The sequence below is a fragment of the Equus asinus genome, chromosome 9, assembly GCF_041296235.1.
Source record: "Equus asinus isolate D_3611 breed Donkey chromosome 9, EquAss-T2T_v2, whole genome shotgun sequence".
Lineage (NCBI taxonomy): Eukaryota > Metazoa > Chordata > Mammalia > Perissodactyla > Equidae > Equus > Equus asinus.
In genome coordinates, this window is record NC_091798.1 from 93,512,947 (window position 1) to 93,532,423 (window position 19,477).

General features: G+C 40.8%; 1 protein-coding gene across 8 annotated transcripts in view; it reads right to left on the bottom strand.

Moving 5' to 3' along the window:
• Nucleotides 1-1,333: 1,333 nt before the first annotated feature.
• The window catches only part of ARHGEF28 (Rho guanine nucleotide exchange factor 28), a 273,307-nt gene continuing 255,163 nt past the window's right edge, over nt 1,334-19,477 (bottom strand). For all 8 annotated transcript variants that reach the window (XM_070517954.1, XM_070517955.1, XM_070517951.1 and 5 more), the window contains one exon: nt 1,334-2,537. In XM_070517954.1, coding sequence (XP_070374055.1) covers nt 2,377-2,537 — 161 coding nt within the window. In that variant the 3' untranslated portion in view covers nt 1,334-2,376. The remainder of the gene's footprint in view (nt 2,538-19,477) is intronic.

Here is a 19,477-nt window from a genome sequence, read left to right on the forward strand (position 1 = left end):
CACAGGAAGGAATACATACTCCTTTTTACTTCTTTATCTGTCATCCCGTGATTTCGTTACGCTCATCTTCTTCACGTTGCATAACTCCACACACACCCCGACACCGCCACCGCCTCTGCAGCAGGGGTTTCTACTCTCTTCCAAATGAACAGGGGTCCAATCGTGAGCGAGGTGGAAAGGGCAGTGCTACTCCAGCAATTATGCAGACCCAATGAAATACAGAGTTGCTTGGACTGTAAATGAGATGGCATGCAAGTTCAGGCAACCTGGAAGGGATAAAGCAAAAACTTTGCTTTTTTTTCCCATAACAAACCTTTAAAGGAATGACAGTTTCCTTTAAGCTCTTCAGTTGTGGGAAGAAGTAGATCCTTTGGGGAGAAACATTTTTGATGCTGGGTGATAGAGTGGTCTTCCTTTAAGATTAGTGAATTTCTGTTGGAGCCACAGAGTGACCTCTATTGAGATTTGAGCTCATTAGTGAGGACAAAGTGAAAAGGAAGAACTGATGGAGAAAGCTTTGAAACTTATAGTCAGTTGAAAAGTCATAACACTAAATAAGAAAATTACAGAGAGGAACCTATGAGTTTAGGTATCTCAAAAGATGCAAGGGGTCCCTAGGGTGGCTATAGGAAGACGCAGTTTGCAGGGCTTGAAAATCAACTGAGCACACACATTTTTAAAGAACTCCATGGGGATTCTGAACATCTTTACATATTTTCACATATGGATATTTCCATACCCATTGTCAGGAAAAAAGGGAAGATATTTATAGTTACTGGAACAAGGATTTAGACTGAAATATCTCTATGCTTTTTATTCAAGGGATATAGGAACCTGGAATAGATTTTACTGAAGGGAAGGAAGATAAGTTTTTCTCTCTAGATGTCTTCAGGAATGGAAAATGCATCTTATCATTTAGGAGTTCAGCTTGGAGGCGAAATGATTGACTAAAATTTTAATGAGGTATATCCATTCTGTAAAGATTAGTCTCTGAATGAGTTAGTATGATTGTGACCCAGATGGCCAGAGGCAGCAAGAGTCAGAAAAAGAGTGCCCCTAAAAAGGCTTTTTTACAACTAAGATCTGACTTGCCTAAGTGAAAACAAAGTAGGTATTCAACTGGCAACTTTAAGTAGGAAAAACAAACAGACGATGGAATCTGGGTGAGTTTTTCTCCTTCTTATCACAGCTCCCTCCTGGTAAGTGTTGTAATTCTCAGTGAACTTAGTACTCCTCCTTTATTTTCACTTTTAATAAGGGGAGATTGCGTTTGTATGTGAAATGTGTGTTTTCCTATGGTCTTACACAATATTAAGACTTGGAAGCAAAATAGTGAGGTAAAAGGTATTTATTGACATCGACCAAAACATGTACAAATATTTCTGAAGAACAAGCTGAAAACATTTCCTGGTGTATTTTCTCACACAGAGACCCATATTACTCCGGAGGCAGGAAGCGCACTTGGAAAAGCACATGCAGGAAGCGAGCTTCACTGAGCGTGCAGTTTTGTCCTTAAAGAACAGCAGGGAGAGATCCTTCTAGTGAGTGCTGGTTGCTGGTGCTCCCAGGGCTGCCAGGAAAGGGGCTAGGTGAGAGAAGCGAGGGTGCCACTGGAGTGTCACTGTTTACATCAAGACTGACTTGTGCGGCTCTGCCTCTGGGCTCTGTTGAAAGATGCTGCTGAACTGTGGCTTGAAAGCGGACCAGCATCAGGACCAAGAAAGTGCGTCTGCAAAGCAGGTGGCCCAGGTCCTGAGAGTCCAGATTGTGTCCATAGCAGAGTGGCCACCTGGTCAGAACAGGTGCCCAGACAGGCCACGTTGGTTGCATGGTGACTGTGACAGATCACAACCATCAGCGACCCCTTTGACATCCTAAAGAGAAATTAGCACGTAAAAACTAGCCAAGAAAAGGCCTTTCTGGCATCCTCGCCTTTTGGGGCACTGAGGCCACTCTCTGTAATGAGCTGCTGTGATTTTGAACATTTGCCCATCATGAACATGACTCTTTCCATCCAAATTGCTTTGTTTACATCTTAAAAGGCATTTCTAAAACCAGATGATTCAGTAGAAAACGCAATACGGAATTTTACTCTAGAGTCATAATAACTTTGAAAATATTTCTCCTTATTCAAGTTAATTTCCCCTCCAGAAATCAGAAGTTAGGTGTGATAAGTTAACGATTGCACAAACAGAGCTGCTTCCAATAATTTAATTATTAGATTCATGCCCCAAAAGTGAACTTGCATGAAATATTAAATATTACTCTTAAAGCAATTTGGACACAGACAGTCGCACACACATCAGGAAAGGAAAAAAAAAATTCTCCCCCAAATGCCAGTGTTTTGTTTTGTATGGAAAAATAACGACAATACAATTAGAGGTAAACAATATTTTCTTCGGCTCTGTCTCCAGTTTCCCTGTCTGGTCTGGTCGCGGTCTGTAGACTTAGCTTTGCTTCTATAAACGTCTGCAGCTGAGGGCCATGGGGAGCTGAGTCGTGGAGGGGTGGGAACTCAGTCTGGGAGATGTCCAAATCTGCAAAAGACAGACAGCGCAGGTCACAGGAGAGTCAGCTTGAGACGACAGGGCAGGTTACACTGTGACTCAGTGAGAGCCAAGACTGGGAGATGCAGAACCCATATAGTCAGCCACAGAGAGAAGGGTGGAGGCCGAGGAGAAAGGAACAAAGCGGATATCTAACGATCTCATCAGTGTCATTAATATGTGTTTGGTTGTGTGTACAGATGCCTCCTGTGGCTAAAAATAACCTTTAGAAAATACTCCTAAAGAAGCGTCAAATGAAAACAGACTTGTCACCATTTGTGGGCTGTTGAACCAGCGTTACTGCTGAAATAGGGGTGCCCAGTGATTTTTAAAAATGGGTTCAAGGTCTTAGAAATATAGTATATTCTCTAGCTTTGTGCAATAAACTACATTTGCATCTGCAATAGCATCTTCCCTCAGAATATCTCAAAGTCAAGAATTGACCTCAAGACTCAAATAATGTATCTTGGATTTTATTAGTGCGGGCAAGGAGTGGGGAGAAAGGTATTGAAGGATGGAGACCCCCAGCCTCACCATTATGCAAATCTGTTAACACTACACAAACCACTTAGCAAGAGTAGCCAGGTTCCTAGAGAAATTGGTCCGATAGCAAGTGCGCCTGAGTTTGTTTTTTCTGGTTGCCTGGCAACAACAGGGCACAGTCTGTTCTCTTTTTCTGGTAAAATATACATGGTTTAAAGGGAAGGCAAGGGGGGGGGGGTTTGATTTGAAGAACAGAAAGGCTCCTGCTGCAAACCATTTTCTCTGCACTTGTTTCATTGCTGCCCTCCCAGAGGCTCAGTTCTGTGGCAAGATTACAAATCACCAGCTTTGGTCTTCAGAGCAAAAAGCAGACCCTGCGTGGAAGCCCAGGTGGGGAAGACGCACAGCCCCGAGGCCCACCTGCTCTCTCTTGAGTCAGTTACAAGAGGTCATTGTAATCTTTGCCACATTTTACTCAAGGCCTCTATTATTTAGATGGATACACATAGCTGCTGGTATTCTAATGACAAAAACGCTTGCGACTTCTGCCCTCCTGAGAGGGACCTTTGGTTATTAGAGAAGGCAGGAAGCAAGCCCCGGCAGGAACGAAGAGCAAACATCCTCACAGGCTCCACCTTCAGGATGAGGCACCCTTTGACACCTCCTTCCATCACTTCTTCCAATAGGAGGCCGGGCCAATGGGAGAGGGGCAGCCAGGGCCCGGGAAGTAGACGCAGGTCACCCAGAGGAGCTGACCTGTGCCTCTGAAGCTGAGGAGCAACCCTGGGGGAGGCAAGGGAGGGAGGGGGGGAGGGAGGAGGTGAGGAGGTGAGGCTGCCCCTCCACAGCTCTGTGCAAAGGGTTAGGCCATCCCTGACTCTAGATGCCAATGAGGCGCAATGACAAAAATCCATTTACATTGGGATGACTTGATTCTACTGACCCAGAGTCCAAATCCTGTACCTCAGATTCTGAGAACTCAATAACCTCTGAAGACATAAGAGGAGAAAGTGCCTCTATCACCACCACGCATGCAGTGCTTTCTCTGGGCACGGGAGCTGTTCCAGATCTTTTACAGTCACCATCCCTTTAAGCCTCAAAATGTCGTAACCCATAGTTTGCAGATTGGGGAACTGAGACTCCGGCTGGTTCAATTCCTTGCCCATGATGGTACAGCTAGGAAGTGATCCAGAGGACGGTGGCCACTTGCTCGCCTGCTCAAGATGCTCACAATTGCCATTTCTCATTGGGCTGGAAAAGGTTTGACCATCTTGCTGAATTAAGAGGCCCTGGATGTTTAATACCTACCCTCCCTGAGTACCACATTTCTTTGAAGAGTCACTTACCAAAAAAAGAAAGACATGCCAAGCCCCTCAAAACTGACACAGCAATTTTTATAAAATTAGGAACCTCCCTCATTTAATCAGGTAAGCACAAAAACCCCCAGGCAGTGGTTTTACTATCAACACAACACAAATGCACTAGAATGCTCTCCATCCCATCTCACCACATCGGGAGACAAAGCACGCCTGTCTGCGGTCACAACACGCTTCACGCTTTCAACTCCTTTTCTCAGCCATTGAATGAATAAAGCCATTTCACCTCTAAAAGCAAATATTCCATGTTAAACTACTGATGTTTAATATTACACAGCCTAAAAAAAGCCACACCCCCAAACACCCATCCTGCAGATTCTGGCCGACTGGAGAACAGTTCGCCTGAGCCCCTACAGGGCTGCCTTCCAGCCAACAGACGGTCCAGCCAGGGCACAAGAAATACTACATGGAGGATGGATGCGTAACCATCCATCTAATGAGGTGGTTGGGAGGTGATTGCTGACAAATGTGACAATGCCAGGCACAATGGAAGCCCTTAATCCATCTAAGTTTCCTTCCTCTGGGGTGTGGAACATGTAGCTAAGAATCCAAAATACTGGTGAGTGTAGGTATCTGGGAAGTCCCCTTAATAGTTTGAAGACAAGACTTGTTCAAAAAGAGCCCAAGAAATGCATATCAGAAAGATTTTTTTAAAGGTTGGCACCTGAGCTAACATCTGTTGCCAATCTTATTTTTCTTCTTCTTCTCCCCAAGGCCCCCCAGTACGTAGTTGTATGTTCTAGTTGTAGTTCCTACTGGTTGTGCTATGTGGGAGGCCACGTCAGCGTGGCCTGACAAGCGGTGCCACATCCGCACCCAGGATCCGAACCGGCAAAACCTTGGGCTGCCGAAGCAGAGCGCACGAACTTAACCAGTCAGCCACGGGGCCAGCCCCTGAAAGAATTATTTTCTCTTAAGTTCAATTGTAGGCTCTAGTTCAGGAAGATAGAGAACCAAGAATGAATGGGAAACTGGGAGGGATTTTAATGTATGTGTGTGTAACAGTGTATAGAAGTTTAATCAGAACTTTTTAAAATAAGAGTAAAAATACAGGAGAAAAAAATCTCTAGGTGAGAGCTTGCTGGACCCTAAAGGGAATGGCCCAGGTCGTAATCCCAGATGTATGAATGGAGGTGGTGGTGGCTGTGTGTCACCTGGAAGGGAACTCAATTTCCTTCTCTGTGTACTTTCTTGGTTTCCACCTGAACTATTTAGGCAAGGTCAGACAGTCTGTCTTTGAAATTAGAAACTGTTCCATGATTTCTGATTTTATTACTCTATTTCACCCCCGAAAGAGCTCCCACAGAGCAATTGTGTATTTCTCAAGGTCAGCCACCTTTTTCCACACCTTTTACCCTCGAGAGCATGATCATCATATTGAACCCTAAACTGAAAAAACATTTGTTAAAATAAAACCTCAGTGATTCAGAAAGCAGAATTCTTGGGGTGTAAAATTAATCATCCAGTTTTATTTGCCATCAAAATGCCTGTAAATGGCTGGACAGAAAAATAGAATACCTCATTTTTTCAATAAGCAAAGAAATATTAATACAATCATAATTCACTCAAGTAAAAACCAAATGCTCCTATAAGAAACAAAACTTCAAACTATAAAGAACCATTCAATCTGTATCTCAATGCAACTTTCCCTCTTAGTTGACATGAAAGAAATAACTTGATCCTCACCATACCTCTGGAAACTAAACAAAGTGAGCATCATTAACCCTGAAATGAGTACAAACAAGCTGAAACACATAAAAGCCCAAAAGTTCTGGCTGCACCAAGTGGAGTCGTGGAATCTTGGTGCAGGGTTTTTTCTATTTAACTGAACTTTTATTCATACCCTAAAACTTCATCCCTCACTAGAAGTTTCTAGACACACCATGGGGTCTAAGTCAGTCACCTGATGAAGTTTTAAATGGCAGATGCTACCCCCTTGCCCTTGTGGATTTGGGGCAGAAAATACCCATGCTGCCAGGGGACACTCGCTCACCACATACAACATGCAGAGACGGTTCCCTAAATCTCCCGATTTTCAGCCCTCAGTTGCAACCTCTTGGTTGCCATTTGCATTTATCATTTTCACTCTTTTCTCTGCTTATCTGCTGTTGGAATTTCAAACAATCAGGGAAGAGAATCTGGCATCTGGGACGACAGCTACAGAAATCAGCTCCCGGAGAGCTGACTCGAGCAGGGAGTAAAATCAGCCCTCCCCCCATCATTCTTCTTCTTTTGAGCCAACTGGATAATTGGTTATTTTCAAGATCAGACTACAAAAGTGCAAAATGCAACCCTGTGTCATATTAAAAATGAATAAAATACCTCCTAAACTGAGAAGTGAATGAAATCTTTTAAACCAAAAGGTAAAAAGTAACCTTCGGCAAGTCATTTCCCCTCTCTGGGTTTCAGCTGATGAAGGATTGAACTGAAATCATCATTTGGGCCCTTTAAACTTTTGATACTGCATGAAAATTTTTACACCTGTGTTTTGGCTCAGTGATTCACCAAATAATATTCTAAAGGTGCAACAAATGACAGCATCTTTCAATTGCTTTGTACTCAAGAAATGCAAATTTATTACCTTAAGTTGCATTTAAAATAGCGTTTTTAGGGTTATTTCCAGACATCTGTCCCACTCCTCCACCCTCAATCTTCCCAACCAAACATCTTTGAGCTGCACCCACATGCAGTCCTCAAAGGAGAGTATTCGGAGACTTACCAATGAGTGGAAGATAATGCCTAGGGTCAAAATCTGAACTTGACCTCCCCTTCTATAAACAGCAAACTTAAGAGTGACCTGTCATAAAGAACAGGTTTGTGACAAGACAGAAAATGTTGTCTATCATTTAAAAATATTTCATTAATGTAGTCTGTGCCTTTTTCTGGATTTTCTGAATAGAAAAGCATTTTAAATCATGATATTTTTTAAACAAAAGCTTTATTTAAATTTTTTTAAAAGCACCAGTATAACTTTCATCAAAAACATCCACCTTTGAGGTCTGGATTTAGCTCAACGGTGTCCCAGTGGCCAGACACCAGCAGCCCCGTACTACGAAAACCGTGTTGAGTCTACTGTTGGGATCATTGCTGACCCTTGTTCAGCCTTCTCTGCGGCTCATCCCATTCCGTTCTCCCAAGAACACTCGCAAAACAGAGCTTCGTGTCTTCTGGGCCTTGGCTCCCATTCTTACCTCAGGGAAGTGCTCTGACTTGTACTTTTTATCACTAGATCCCTTGTGCATGTTCCTAAAACCAAAATTCACACTTTCCTAGAACAACTCTTCCTCGAACACATTTTGTCATTAACGTTCCAAGTCTACAAAATAAGTTTATTCCCCATTTAATGATCGATTCATGCTTACACTGTGAAACATTTCAAAAATTGTTTCCTGATGGCATTACTGGCAATCACTATTTTTTCTGAGGAGCATTAATGCACAGCATTTGCCTTCTAATGGAAAACACTTATTGTGCAGAGCTCAAGGGATCTTCAGAGCAAAGGAAAATTGGTCTCTGTCCCTAATTTTGCTCAACTTCATTTTCCATAGCGAACCGCAAACAGGATGTGAGCCGCTGGTATGAAAACCAACTTGGAGCTGATATCTGAAGCCAACGATCTCAATTGACGCTATGATTCCCTTCACTCGTGTACCAGTACTGCACCTGAAACAAAGCAAAAGTGTGCTCTGGGAGGGGGGTGTGCACACGTGTGGAACACATGTGCATGTGTGGATTTGTAAGGTAAGAAAGCAAACAATTTTTTTTTAAGTTGTGACTGTTAGAGTTGGACTTTATTTTCCTATCGGTAATTAACATATTTGGAACAATCTATGTTGGTTATATAGGTAACACTGACAAGAAACGCAGCAATTGAATGAATTGATACCGGGAAGATACGATTATATTAACACAAGACATGGAAGGGTGCATCAATTCTCTCTGTTGTCTGAACTTTGATTTGCTCTCACCCTCTCCTTTCTCCCCAGAAGGGAGCCAGGGTTAAGGAGTCACGACCTCTAGCATCAGAAGCCCCACGCGAGGATGGCGCAAGTGCTTCCACCTTCCCCTCTTCCTTGAGATGCATTTCAAAGTGTTTCTCTAAACAATACTAATAAGTATTAGTCACAGAAGAATACAGTGGTCAAGTAATTTGATTAAACTCTGGATGAATCAGGTTTCTTTGTGGACAGACACCACAGAACTTCAACGAGCTCACCTATGTTATAAATCTCTGAGGGAAAGACAAGGTGCAGTGCTCCCCAAACTCAGGGAGACTTTCCTCACAGCGGACTCGGCAGCACTGTGCTCCATGTAACGTACTTTGGGGAAGAGGTCACTAGACAATGATAAATCTATTCTAGACTAAGAAAGACAATAAATGGCCAAGATGCCAGAATAAATCATGGGTGGGAAGCTGGAAATAGGTGAAGTTTTCCAAATTCAGAAACTCTTAACCCTGTACATAGTGTCTAGAGTGGACTCAGGCAATAATCAATGGCTGCAAAATCATTGGGAGAAGAGCTGTGAGGAACTTTGTATTGGGTGGATCAATCTTAATATCATAAAAAGAGAAGCAGACATGGTAAGCCTTGTGATGAGATGCAATAGGAAATATGCAATATAGGAAAATATCCAACGCTGTCTATGAAAATTTTTTCATGTCAAAAAATAAAGCCTGTATCTAGTCAAACATCAAACATCTATTAAACTACCAGTTTACAGGAAATATAGGAGCAGAACAATATGTTAAATGACATCATAGGGACGCAATCAGCAAAATCCAGAATAGAGAAAATTTCAGAGAAAATTTTTGCAGGAAAAAAATATCTTTTCAACAAACAAACCACCCAGTCTTTTCAACAAGTTGTAAGATTTGTTTTTTTTTAAAAAGAAAGACAAGGGAACTTTACATTAAAAGAGACTGGAGAGCTATACAAATCAAATGCCATGTATGAAATTATTCAGATCCCAATTCAAACAAACCAAAGAAAAATGCTGAGACAATCAGAGAAATTCAAGTATTGACAGTATGGTTTTAAGTAAAAATTGTTAATTTTTTAGGTGTAATAATATTATGGTGATGTAAAAAAAAAAAGTCCGTATCTTTTAGAGAACGATATTGAAGTATTTTTAGATGAAATGATAGGATGTCCTGGACTTATTTATTTAAGATAACCTAATGTGAGAGGAGAGAGAAAAGGGCATTGATGGACTGAGATTGGTTGTATGTTGGTAATCGTTAAAGCTGGGAGTTCCTTAAGTGATTCTCTCTACTTTGGTGTGTTTGAAATGTTCAAGGATACTTTTTTTGTTTTGCTGAGGAAGAGTGGCCCTGAGCTAACATCCATGCCCATCTTCCTGTACTTTATATGTGGGATGCCCACCACAGCATGGCTTGGTAAGCAGTGTGTAGGTCAGCAGCCGGGATCCAAACTAGTGAACCCCAGGCCACTGAAGTGGAGCGCACGAACTTAACCGCTATGCCACTGGGCCAACCCCTGTGACACCTTTTTTTAAAGGCCATAGGCTTCCATATATTTGGACTATAAAGGGTTCTTATTCCAACAGCATAGTATATCAGATACAGAGATATCTGATATAAACAGAATACCATGGCAATAAATTAGAGGGCTCTTCCAGATGCCAAGCGTGTTCAGGTCAATTTTAATGCAACTGCACAACAAGTCATTGGCATGTGCCGTGTATGGGTTTATATCTATTTAGAAAGATACACAGTTTGTCTGAGACTATTCCATAAAACAGATGAGGGTCATCTGAGTTTACAGCTGCCCACAAAAAATGACGCAGATCCAGGGATGGTCTTTGCTCTTGCCTAGAAAATCTAACATCTCCTAAGGGAAATAAGGTTCAAAAAAGATCTCATTTTATACCCCGGGTGTATCTGTCCATGGCAATGAATTGGTAATTTTCTCTTAGAATTTGGATTCCTATTCTCTTCTCTTTTGAGTTTACTTAAAACTAAAAAGTAAAACTTAAGAAATAGGAAATAAAAATAGTACATCTAGTCCAACAATATCAAGGTAAGTTTCAGGTCATATTAACAGAGGATGTCAATATATACTATCAAATGAATGAATGGATTCATGAACACCCGATTCAAAAATTCTTTCTACTCTAATTAGAGTCATGGGAATCATCAATTTGGTATTCTTATGTTTACAAAGTACCTTAAAATTTCATTTAGTCTAATCCTTGTCTTCTCAGCAGAATCAGACTGAAAATGTAGTCAGGACAGAATTACATTATAGGGCTCCTCTCTTTAAGCCACTAACATTATTTGACCTTGAGTCAAACATCCAATTCGATCCTCACGGCAACCTACAATGGCAGGTACATGATGGAGTATGAGAGAGAGAGTCAAATACACAGAGACAAACCTGACCCCAAACAGAACACAACCCAGGAACACAGGAGGCGGAAGAAAACTTCCAGACACCATAGTTAATACCTTCAAAGAGATTTCTAAAAGACATTTCAGCCACAAAACAAGAACAAGATTCCATAAAACAGGAACTATAAGAGAACAAGGAAAATAGCTTAGAAATTAAAAATACGCTAGCTGAATTTTAAAAAATCAGTGGAATAGTAGGAAGTCAAGGACAAGAAAATCTCCCTGAAAGAACAGAAACAAAGCAATGGAAATAGAAGAGAAAAAACAGAAAAATCAGAGGCTCCAAGAGGTCTGACTTATAACCAGAAATAGTTCCAGTAGCATAAAATGGAAGAGAAGCAATTTTTTTTTAAAGAAAAACAAAATTTCCCAGAATCGAAGGAAATATGTCTCTAGACTAAAAGAGCTTAATGAATAACCAGTAAAAATGATTTAAACAAAAGACCAGACACTGAGGCATATTATAAAGTTCATCTACGATGGGATAAAAAGATAATTCTAAAGGCTTCCAAAAAGCCAGAACAGGCCACAAACAAAGGATTAGGAATCAGAATGGCATCAGACTTCTCAACAGCAACCCTGGGAAGTAGAGGAATCGAATCCTTCAAAATTCTGAAAGAAAGTCTTTTGATCTAGAATTCAGAGCCCAGATATATTATAAAAACCAAGTGTAAAAGTAGCAAAAATAAATAAATGAAATGAAAAAGACATCTCAACTAATTTGGAAAAAGTTTGCTTTTATTACCCCTTTTCTTCAGAAACATTGGAGATGTGCTCTACTAAAATAGAGGAAAAGGCCACAAAGGAGAAAGAACAGGATCGAGGACGTAGGATCCGAGACAGGGGAGCTGTGAAGGAGGCCCAGGTGACAGCTCCATTGCAGGTTGGGAGAGCAACACGGCTTACTGGAACAGCAGGACAGAGGATCCCGGGAGGGAAATTTACAGGAAGGAAATGAAGCTGGTAGACATTGGATGTGTTGGGTGTGTGTAAAATAACACCGATCCGTTACTGAGAGAGGTATGGGAGCTTTGCAAGGAAACATAGTGGGAGGTAGGTTGAAAAGTAAGCAAATGAAAAAATAAGGCAGACAGCTAACGTCTCAGTAGAACAGAATAGTCACTAACAATGTGATTTTAAGTAGCTCCTACACATACAGTTGCATTTTCTCCCCCTTGAAAGAGGTCAGTCTCATAAATGTCCTTTTCCAACCTCAAAGTGTCCACATATAACCGTAAATATGACTTCTCTGAAACACAGTTCTCAAAGTACAAAATGTCTTGAGCTCCCATTCAAAAAGAATTGAGGTGTCTACATAATTAAGAGGGACACTCCTGAAATTCCAAATTCTGCTTTTAGAAAAGAACCTTTACGAATAGGCAACTCACAGAAGAGGAAACCTAAAAAGCTAATAAATACAAAAAAGTACAGTCTCCCTGGTAATTAGGAAAGTACAAATTGAAAGAATGAGTTACCACTTCATACCCATGACTTTGGCAAAAATATAGAAGCTGAACAATACTAAGTGTTGGGGGATCTGGAGCTGTAGTGTATTTCTGCTGAGTCACATTTTACAACTTCAGAGAGAATTCGGTGATACTTAGCAAAACCTGAGACATCCCCACCACTTCTAGGTGTTAAAATTTAAACTCTCATTCCTGTGCACAAGGAGACATGTTTACTGAGAACGATTTGTAATAGGAAAAAAATCGAAAACATCCTAATTGCTCATTAGTAGGGTAATGAATACGCTGGTGTTTATTCAGAACAGTATACAGCAGTTTAAAATGAACTATTTGTGCTACATGCATAAACATGCACATTGAGTGAAAAAAACAAGCTGCAAAAAGACATACCCACATATATACATGGGCAGCAGGCTATTTAAGTGTTAAAAACAGATATATACTATTTATGGATACGTAAATATGTAGCGATAGCATAAAAACATACTGTGGAAATGATATACACCAATTATAAGATATTAGTTAAGTCTATATAGGAAAAAAGATAAGAGGGGTGGGAACTTCATGTTTACCATTTCTTTAAAAAAAAGGCAAAAGATATCTGAAGTAAATATGGCAAAATGTTAACATTTGTTAAATGCACGCCTCATACGTATTTTCTATACTGTTCCGTAAGTTGGAAATTTTTCATAATTAAAACGTTTATATTTAAAAGTGCACTAAAATATACAGCAACCAAGTGTGATGTGTGGCCTGTATTTGGATCCCGAGTCAAAAAAAGGAAGTGGAAAAAGTACACACACGACATTTACGAAAACAATTGGAAATTTAAATATTGACTATATGTTGATATCACGGAATTTTTGTTAACTTTTTCCTTGGTGTGGTAATAGTTTAAAGAAGAGAGCCTTATCTTTTAGAGATATACACCGAAATGTTGTAGATCAATAAATGTTTACACAAGATTTTTAGAAATGGCTTTAAAACAATACAGGGTGTGTGGGGGTGGGAGGCCAGACGAAACAGAGCTGGCCACAAGTTCCTAAATTTTTGAAGTTGGGTAATGGGACGTGAGTAGTTCTTATAATCCACTGCTTACTTTTGTACGTGATTGAAATTGTCCATAATACATTCAGGTAGACAAAAAAATACGTCAAGTTGAATTTTTAAATCAAAAATTAAGATATTCTAATCTTGGAGTCTCTGTTAAGAAGCAGCGACAACTTTTGAAGAGTGCCCTGAATTCAGGGACTTGCTGGTCTCCAGCTGCAAGGACAGGGCAGTACTTTCATGGCATTGAATTCCTTTGAAAAAGGATGTGGAGACCAGGGCCGACTGTCTGGAAACTGCCTTCTGCACAGCCCTACCCACACTGAAGGAGTTATGCCTCTCATTTTGCTGAGAAGCACTGAATTCACTTCCCCGCCAGGTGAATAATGCAGGAAATTAACCCAGGAATTTTAACGCTGCATTTACTCCTTCCTTGTTCAGCAGAGGGAAAAGCAGCTATTAAAATTCTTAAGCATACAAGATCCAGTGTTTTTCTTTAAACCAGGAGAAGGCAAGCAATTAGATCAAACACACCCAAGCTAATTAGTTCTACCTACTTCTTAATAATTATGTTATTACCAGACTTAAAAAAAAAAATTGGCGTCCAATTCTTTAAAGGTTTACAAATGAGTGTATTTTTCTCTTGATCAACTACAAAATTATGAGATGTCAATCAAAGAACTTACATGCCTTTTCTGTTCTGAGAAATTTTGGATGTCTGGTTTTCAGAGCATCATAAATTTCTTTCCTTTTGAAAATGAGAAACATTATTTTCATAATTCTTATTTGTTTGAAGTAACATTTGCCAAGAAACCAAACTCAGAAATACCTTTTCCAGCTGCAGCCTGGGGTTTATGCTGCTCAAAAATGACTATAATTTTTAACATACAACATAATACATAGAAAATATGTTTTGTTCAATGCAGATTTCGCCCCTTTGGCATTCTTTTCACATTTATGTTTGTTAGAGTAAAAATTACTGTACTATACTTCTGAAAGTTAAACAAATATTTTTAGAGATTGTACAATTAGAGAAGTCGGCAAGAAGAGACGGCCTCATGCAGAGGTATTCCAGGGGGAGTTTGCCATTCCTGCAAAGGGGAGAAAATGCTAGATGTTGTAAGGAAGGAGAGTCGTCAAATTGGGCTGAGATAGGAGTTTGCGCAGGTGAATCAAGGAGGGGGGATTGTGCTGGAAGAGTAGGTTGTGGAGGGTCTTGAATGCAAGTGTTGGGAGTTCTAACTTTAGGCATAAGCTTGGCGGCCTGCGGTGATCAGGACCTCTCTAGGATCCTGTATCAATCTCCATGCTTGGCTTCACCATACATATTGCCACCCTGAAACAAGAGAGGCAGTTCCCGGAGCAGGGTGAGAAGGGAGCTGTCTTCCAGTTTTTATGTCTGCCTGGCATGAGCCCACATTTAGCCAAATAAGGTTCTGTCCCTTTGAGGGACAAAGCATTCATATTTTGTCAGTTAGTAGAGGGCGAGTCAGGATGACAACGGGTTTGAGCTTCTTATCCATCATTCACCCATAAGCACGAGTACCGAGTGTGCGCCCATCCCTGGGCCAGACACAAGCGAAACCAAGCTGGACAAGATCCCCTCCCAGCACCCAGGAAGTTTATAGTCTACACAATCATTTGAAAACTGTTTCAATTTCCTAAAAGTTAAATAGGACCTATTCTAGGAGCAATTCTATTCCTAGGTATTTATCCAAGAGAAATGAAGTCATAATTCACAGAAAGCCTGTACAAAAATGTTCACAGCAGCTTTATTCATGATAGCCAAAAACTAGAAATAAGCCAGGTGTCCATCAACAAAAGAACGGATAAGTCCCTGGTACATTCATCAATGCAAGACTACTCAGTAATAAAAGGGAAAAACGATGGATTCATGCAAGACTATGGATGCCTCTCAAAAATAATATGCTGAGTGAAAAAAGACCAACCCAAAAAGGTGTGTGGTGTCTGACTCCATTCCATTCTAGAATAAGCAAAATTCGCCTGTGGTCATGGAAAGCAGATGAGTAGTTGCATTTGGCAGGGGGATTGGCTGCAAAGGGGTATAAGGGAGCTTTCTGGAGTGATGGAAATAGTCTGTGCCTTGGTATTCTTTCCATAAAACTGATTGAATAACAGAGTTAATATCTGAGCACTTCACTGTACATAAATTATATCTCAATAAATAAAGGAAACTATATAAAGCATCTTAGAGGCTAAAGGGAAAACAAATGACAAATATGGTGAAAAGTAATAAAAGGGTCCACAGGACACTATAGGATCACACAGGAGAGGCTCTTAGCTGAGACTGAGAGGCTCTGGCTAGGCTGTCTGGAAGAAAGTGACCCTGGAGCTAAGTCTAGAAAGATGGGTAAGAGTTGACCAGTTGGGAATAAAGGGTGGAGGAGAAGACATTCCCCACAGAGGAAATAGATGTACAAAGGGGTGGGGGGCAGGGGGCCTGGCCTCTTGCACAACTGAGAGAACCTCACAGGGCTGGACAACAGGGTGAGAAAGAACAGAGCAGGATGAGAGATTAGAGGTGGCCAGATCAGGCCTCCAGGCCGAAGCACATTCCTCCTGCACTTCATCAGGGATGACTGACTTTTCAGCACATGGCACATTTGACTAATCCCAAGAAAGCTGACCCACAAAGGCCTTAAGAGGACTGGACACGAACCCTTATCCACAGGCCCAAATGCTGACCCGGGGGCTAAACAAAGTTCTATCTTAAATTCATCGCGTTGGATTTGGTTTTCAAAAGACAATCAGTGTGGTGCAATGTGTCATTTGGATTTCAACTGTTCCCGAGGGGGAAAATGTAGTCGAAGGGTGTGCCACAGGCAATGAATTTATTCCAACATCCACTTACATCAGTGTTTTTTCCATTGTATTTCAAGGAATGGTAGCCGGCAAGATGCGGGGCTGGAGAGGAGGAGGTTGTGGTTAAGTAGGTTTGGGAAGCGCCCCTTCTGGAGATTCACAGTACATGGGAGCACAATAAGTTCTGAAAAAGTTCTGTAGTCCTGAAACTAGCATTTCCCAATACAGTCATGTGCCACACGAGGCAGTTTCTGTCAACAACAGACCGCATGTACAAGGGTGGGCCCATAAGATTCGTCCATACAGCCTAGGTGTGTAGCAGGCTACACCATCTAGGTTCGTATATGTACATGCTATGATGTTCGCACAATGACGAAATCACCTAGCAACGTATTTCTCAGTACCTGTCCCCATCATTAAGTGGCGCATGACTCTATTATCTGATCATGGGAACTTTGTATCACGTAACACCTAATAACGGCCAGCAGAATTGTGGAACATTCCCTGAGAAGTGCCTTCTTAGATGATTCCCCAATGAGACATAAGTCTCTCAGGTCACCAGAGCAGCCATCTTGCAAGCAGTGGCTCAAGAGAGGAAATGCCCACTTCTGTGATTTACCCCTTTCTTTATACAGGGTGTGGCATAACAGCGGTCATAACTCTGTCTACCAAGTTCTTCCACAGCTCCATGCATTTTGTGTTTTGTCTTATATAATCCTCCTATTACCTATGGAGTGCACGCTAGCAGAAGTCCAATTCTACAGACGAGGAAACTGAGACACACCAAGTGTAAACACTTGCTTAAAATTTCACAGGTAGATGACAGTGCTGGATACGACCCAGGCGTCATTTCCAAGCCTTCTATCTTAACCACTATGCCGTCGGCCTGCTCTATTGTTCAATATTAACCAAGTGCATTCCTTACACACTCACTTGTTCGTCTGTTCATTTGTTCATTCATTCAAATCCCTCACTTTAAAGTGAAGCACTAATAAATTCACGTAAAGTTCATCATGTGAACGTAAAGGATGTTTCTAGTCCATTTCTGCTGAAACTTGGTTTAGGAGGCGGGAGAAGGTGGATTCTTTATCTGCCCACCTTTGAATGACAGGGAACTATCACGTCACCTACTCTCCTCATGGGAACTCTTCTGGTCTTGGTCATTCTGGCCAAAAAATGACACTGCCAAGCAGGTTTCAACCCTAGTGGTTTTTCTGGGTCAGGGGTGGTCATTCAATCAACCTCTTCGTGAAACACATTTTCTGGAATTTTTCTGAACCATACACATTCTCAAGTTTGCCAAAGGTCTCTCTAAAAAACCTGAAAATCATCATCTCTAGAAAAACTGCAAATCATCACTAATAACCATCAGCAGAAGTATTATAAATTTATAGAACTACTATATATTTATAGAAGTACTATAAGTTTGTAGAAGTCCTATAAATTTGTTTGAGCAAATAAATATTTTACCTTTAAGCCTACCTTGATTTATAAAAATAAGAATTTAATTGTGTCCATATGTGAGTGGGTGGGTATAAATCCGAATATCTTTAGCAGTAGGCAAGAGACTGAATCTGACAAACATACCTGCCATGTCTATACATCAATATATCTATGTCTCTTATCTGATAAATATAAAGAGGAAATACTTTAATTTACTGGTAGCAGCATTTGCAAAAATCCTTCCGTATTCTTACCAGGAGCAATGGTAACTTCTTCGAGTAGAATCATTTGAATGTAAGTTTTCCAAGTACTTTCTTTGCTCTCAGGCTCACGCAGTTCAGATTCATGCTTCTTCCCCATATTCACTGAGGCCTCTCAGAGCAGAGACAGCTCATAAAAGATGAGTTTAGTATCTGATGTTTCAGAATGCTGTACCTCAGGCTGCTCGTTCAGCATAAAATAACTAAAAATTTTCCTAAAAATCTATGTAGGTAGTTGAGTGGACGACCCTAAAGGAAAACTAAACAGCCCCCCCAACTCTTGTGATATTGCTGCGTTCTCCTTTCCAGGAGAATGTGGTTCCAGTCCATGGTCCCCGGGGAGACATCAGTGTGCAACTGCACTTTCTCACACTGGAACCCCAAAGCAAAATACGGCCTCATTACTACACGCCAACTAACAGACCATCACATTTTGGCTAAAATGTTCATTATGCCTCTCTCTCCCATCTATGTGCCAAGGAGAAGTAGTTTGCATGTGCAAAACTTTATGAGTGTATTTCAGAGCTCATGCTGTACAGAAGCACCAAGCATCTAAAAATACAGGATGAGCTCTACTCGTGTATAATCTATCATGCCAACCTGGATAAATTAACAAGTAATCAAAAATAGCACAACTCTGGTGGGAATAAATTCATCAAAAGTCAGTTTAACCTACTCATTACAAGTAACACAACTTTGAAAACCTTCAGTTTCTTAAAAGAGGGTTCAATTTAATCAGATGGAATATACATTAAGCTTCCACATTCTTGTTATGAGAACATCCCCAAAACAGAACCATATGGAAGCAAGTGAAGACAACACAATATACATACATCCAAGAGTTTAGGCTTATATAATTTTTAGAATATTTAATAGCTCCATATTTACTATGTTAAAGTAAGAAAAAAAAAAATCCGCCACAGCCAAACAGTTAACTGTATCTGAAATGACAAGAATAGAAGCCTAAGATCCTGAACACACAGATTCCAGAAGCTTTTGGCAAAGCCAAGTATGTGAAGTCTCTTTGATTTCTAATATCACACCATCCCATCTTCTGCCATCTGACTCCAGCAAATGTCAGTGTATTCCCAGGATGGAAACTTGCCTTTTTCTGAGTCATTCCTACAAAGACTTCCAAAAATATGGCCTGCTGCAGTTGAGCATGACTATCCTGAATTCACGGAAAAAACCCAAAACCATGCCCTTCTTTTAGCAATCCATAAGAATCAAGAATGACCAGCATCTAAACCGAATGAGGCTAACACAGACTCCTATACTGACAGCCCAGTAAAGGGCCAAACAGTCTTTGAGAAATGGGAACTTCAAACTCAGAATCTACAAGAAAGTGCTAAGGCTTCCGAGGACACCTTGGACAACAGATCATTAAAATCACCTCCTCATCTGGGGTTTCGCATGAAGCGGTCTTTGAGAGCACGATTCCAGTTTTTGGTTCTGTTGGATTTCTGAGACTCAGAGTGCGATGCCCTTCTTGCAGGGTTACAACATTCTGTATGATTGATTGCAAATCACTGCATAGGGTGCTAGCATCACGGGTAGGAAGCAGGTCATTAAATAAAATTAAAACTTGGCCAATGTTCTTCTTGTAAATGTTTCTTAG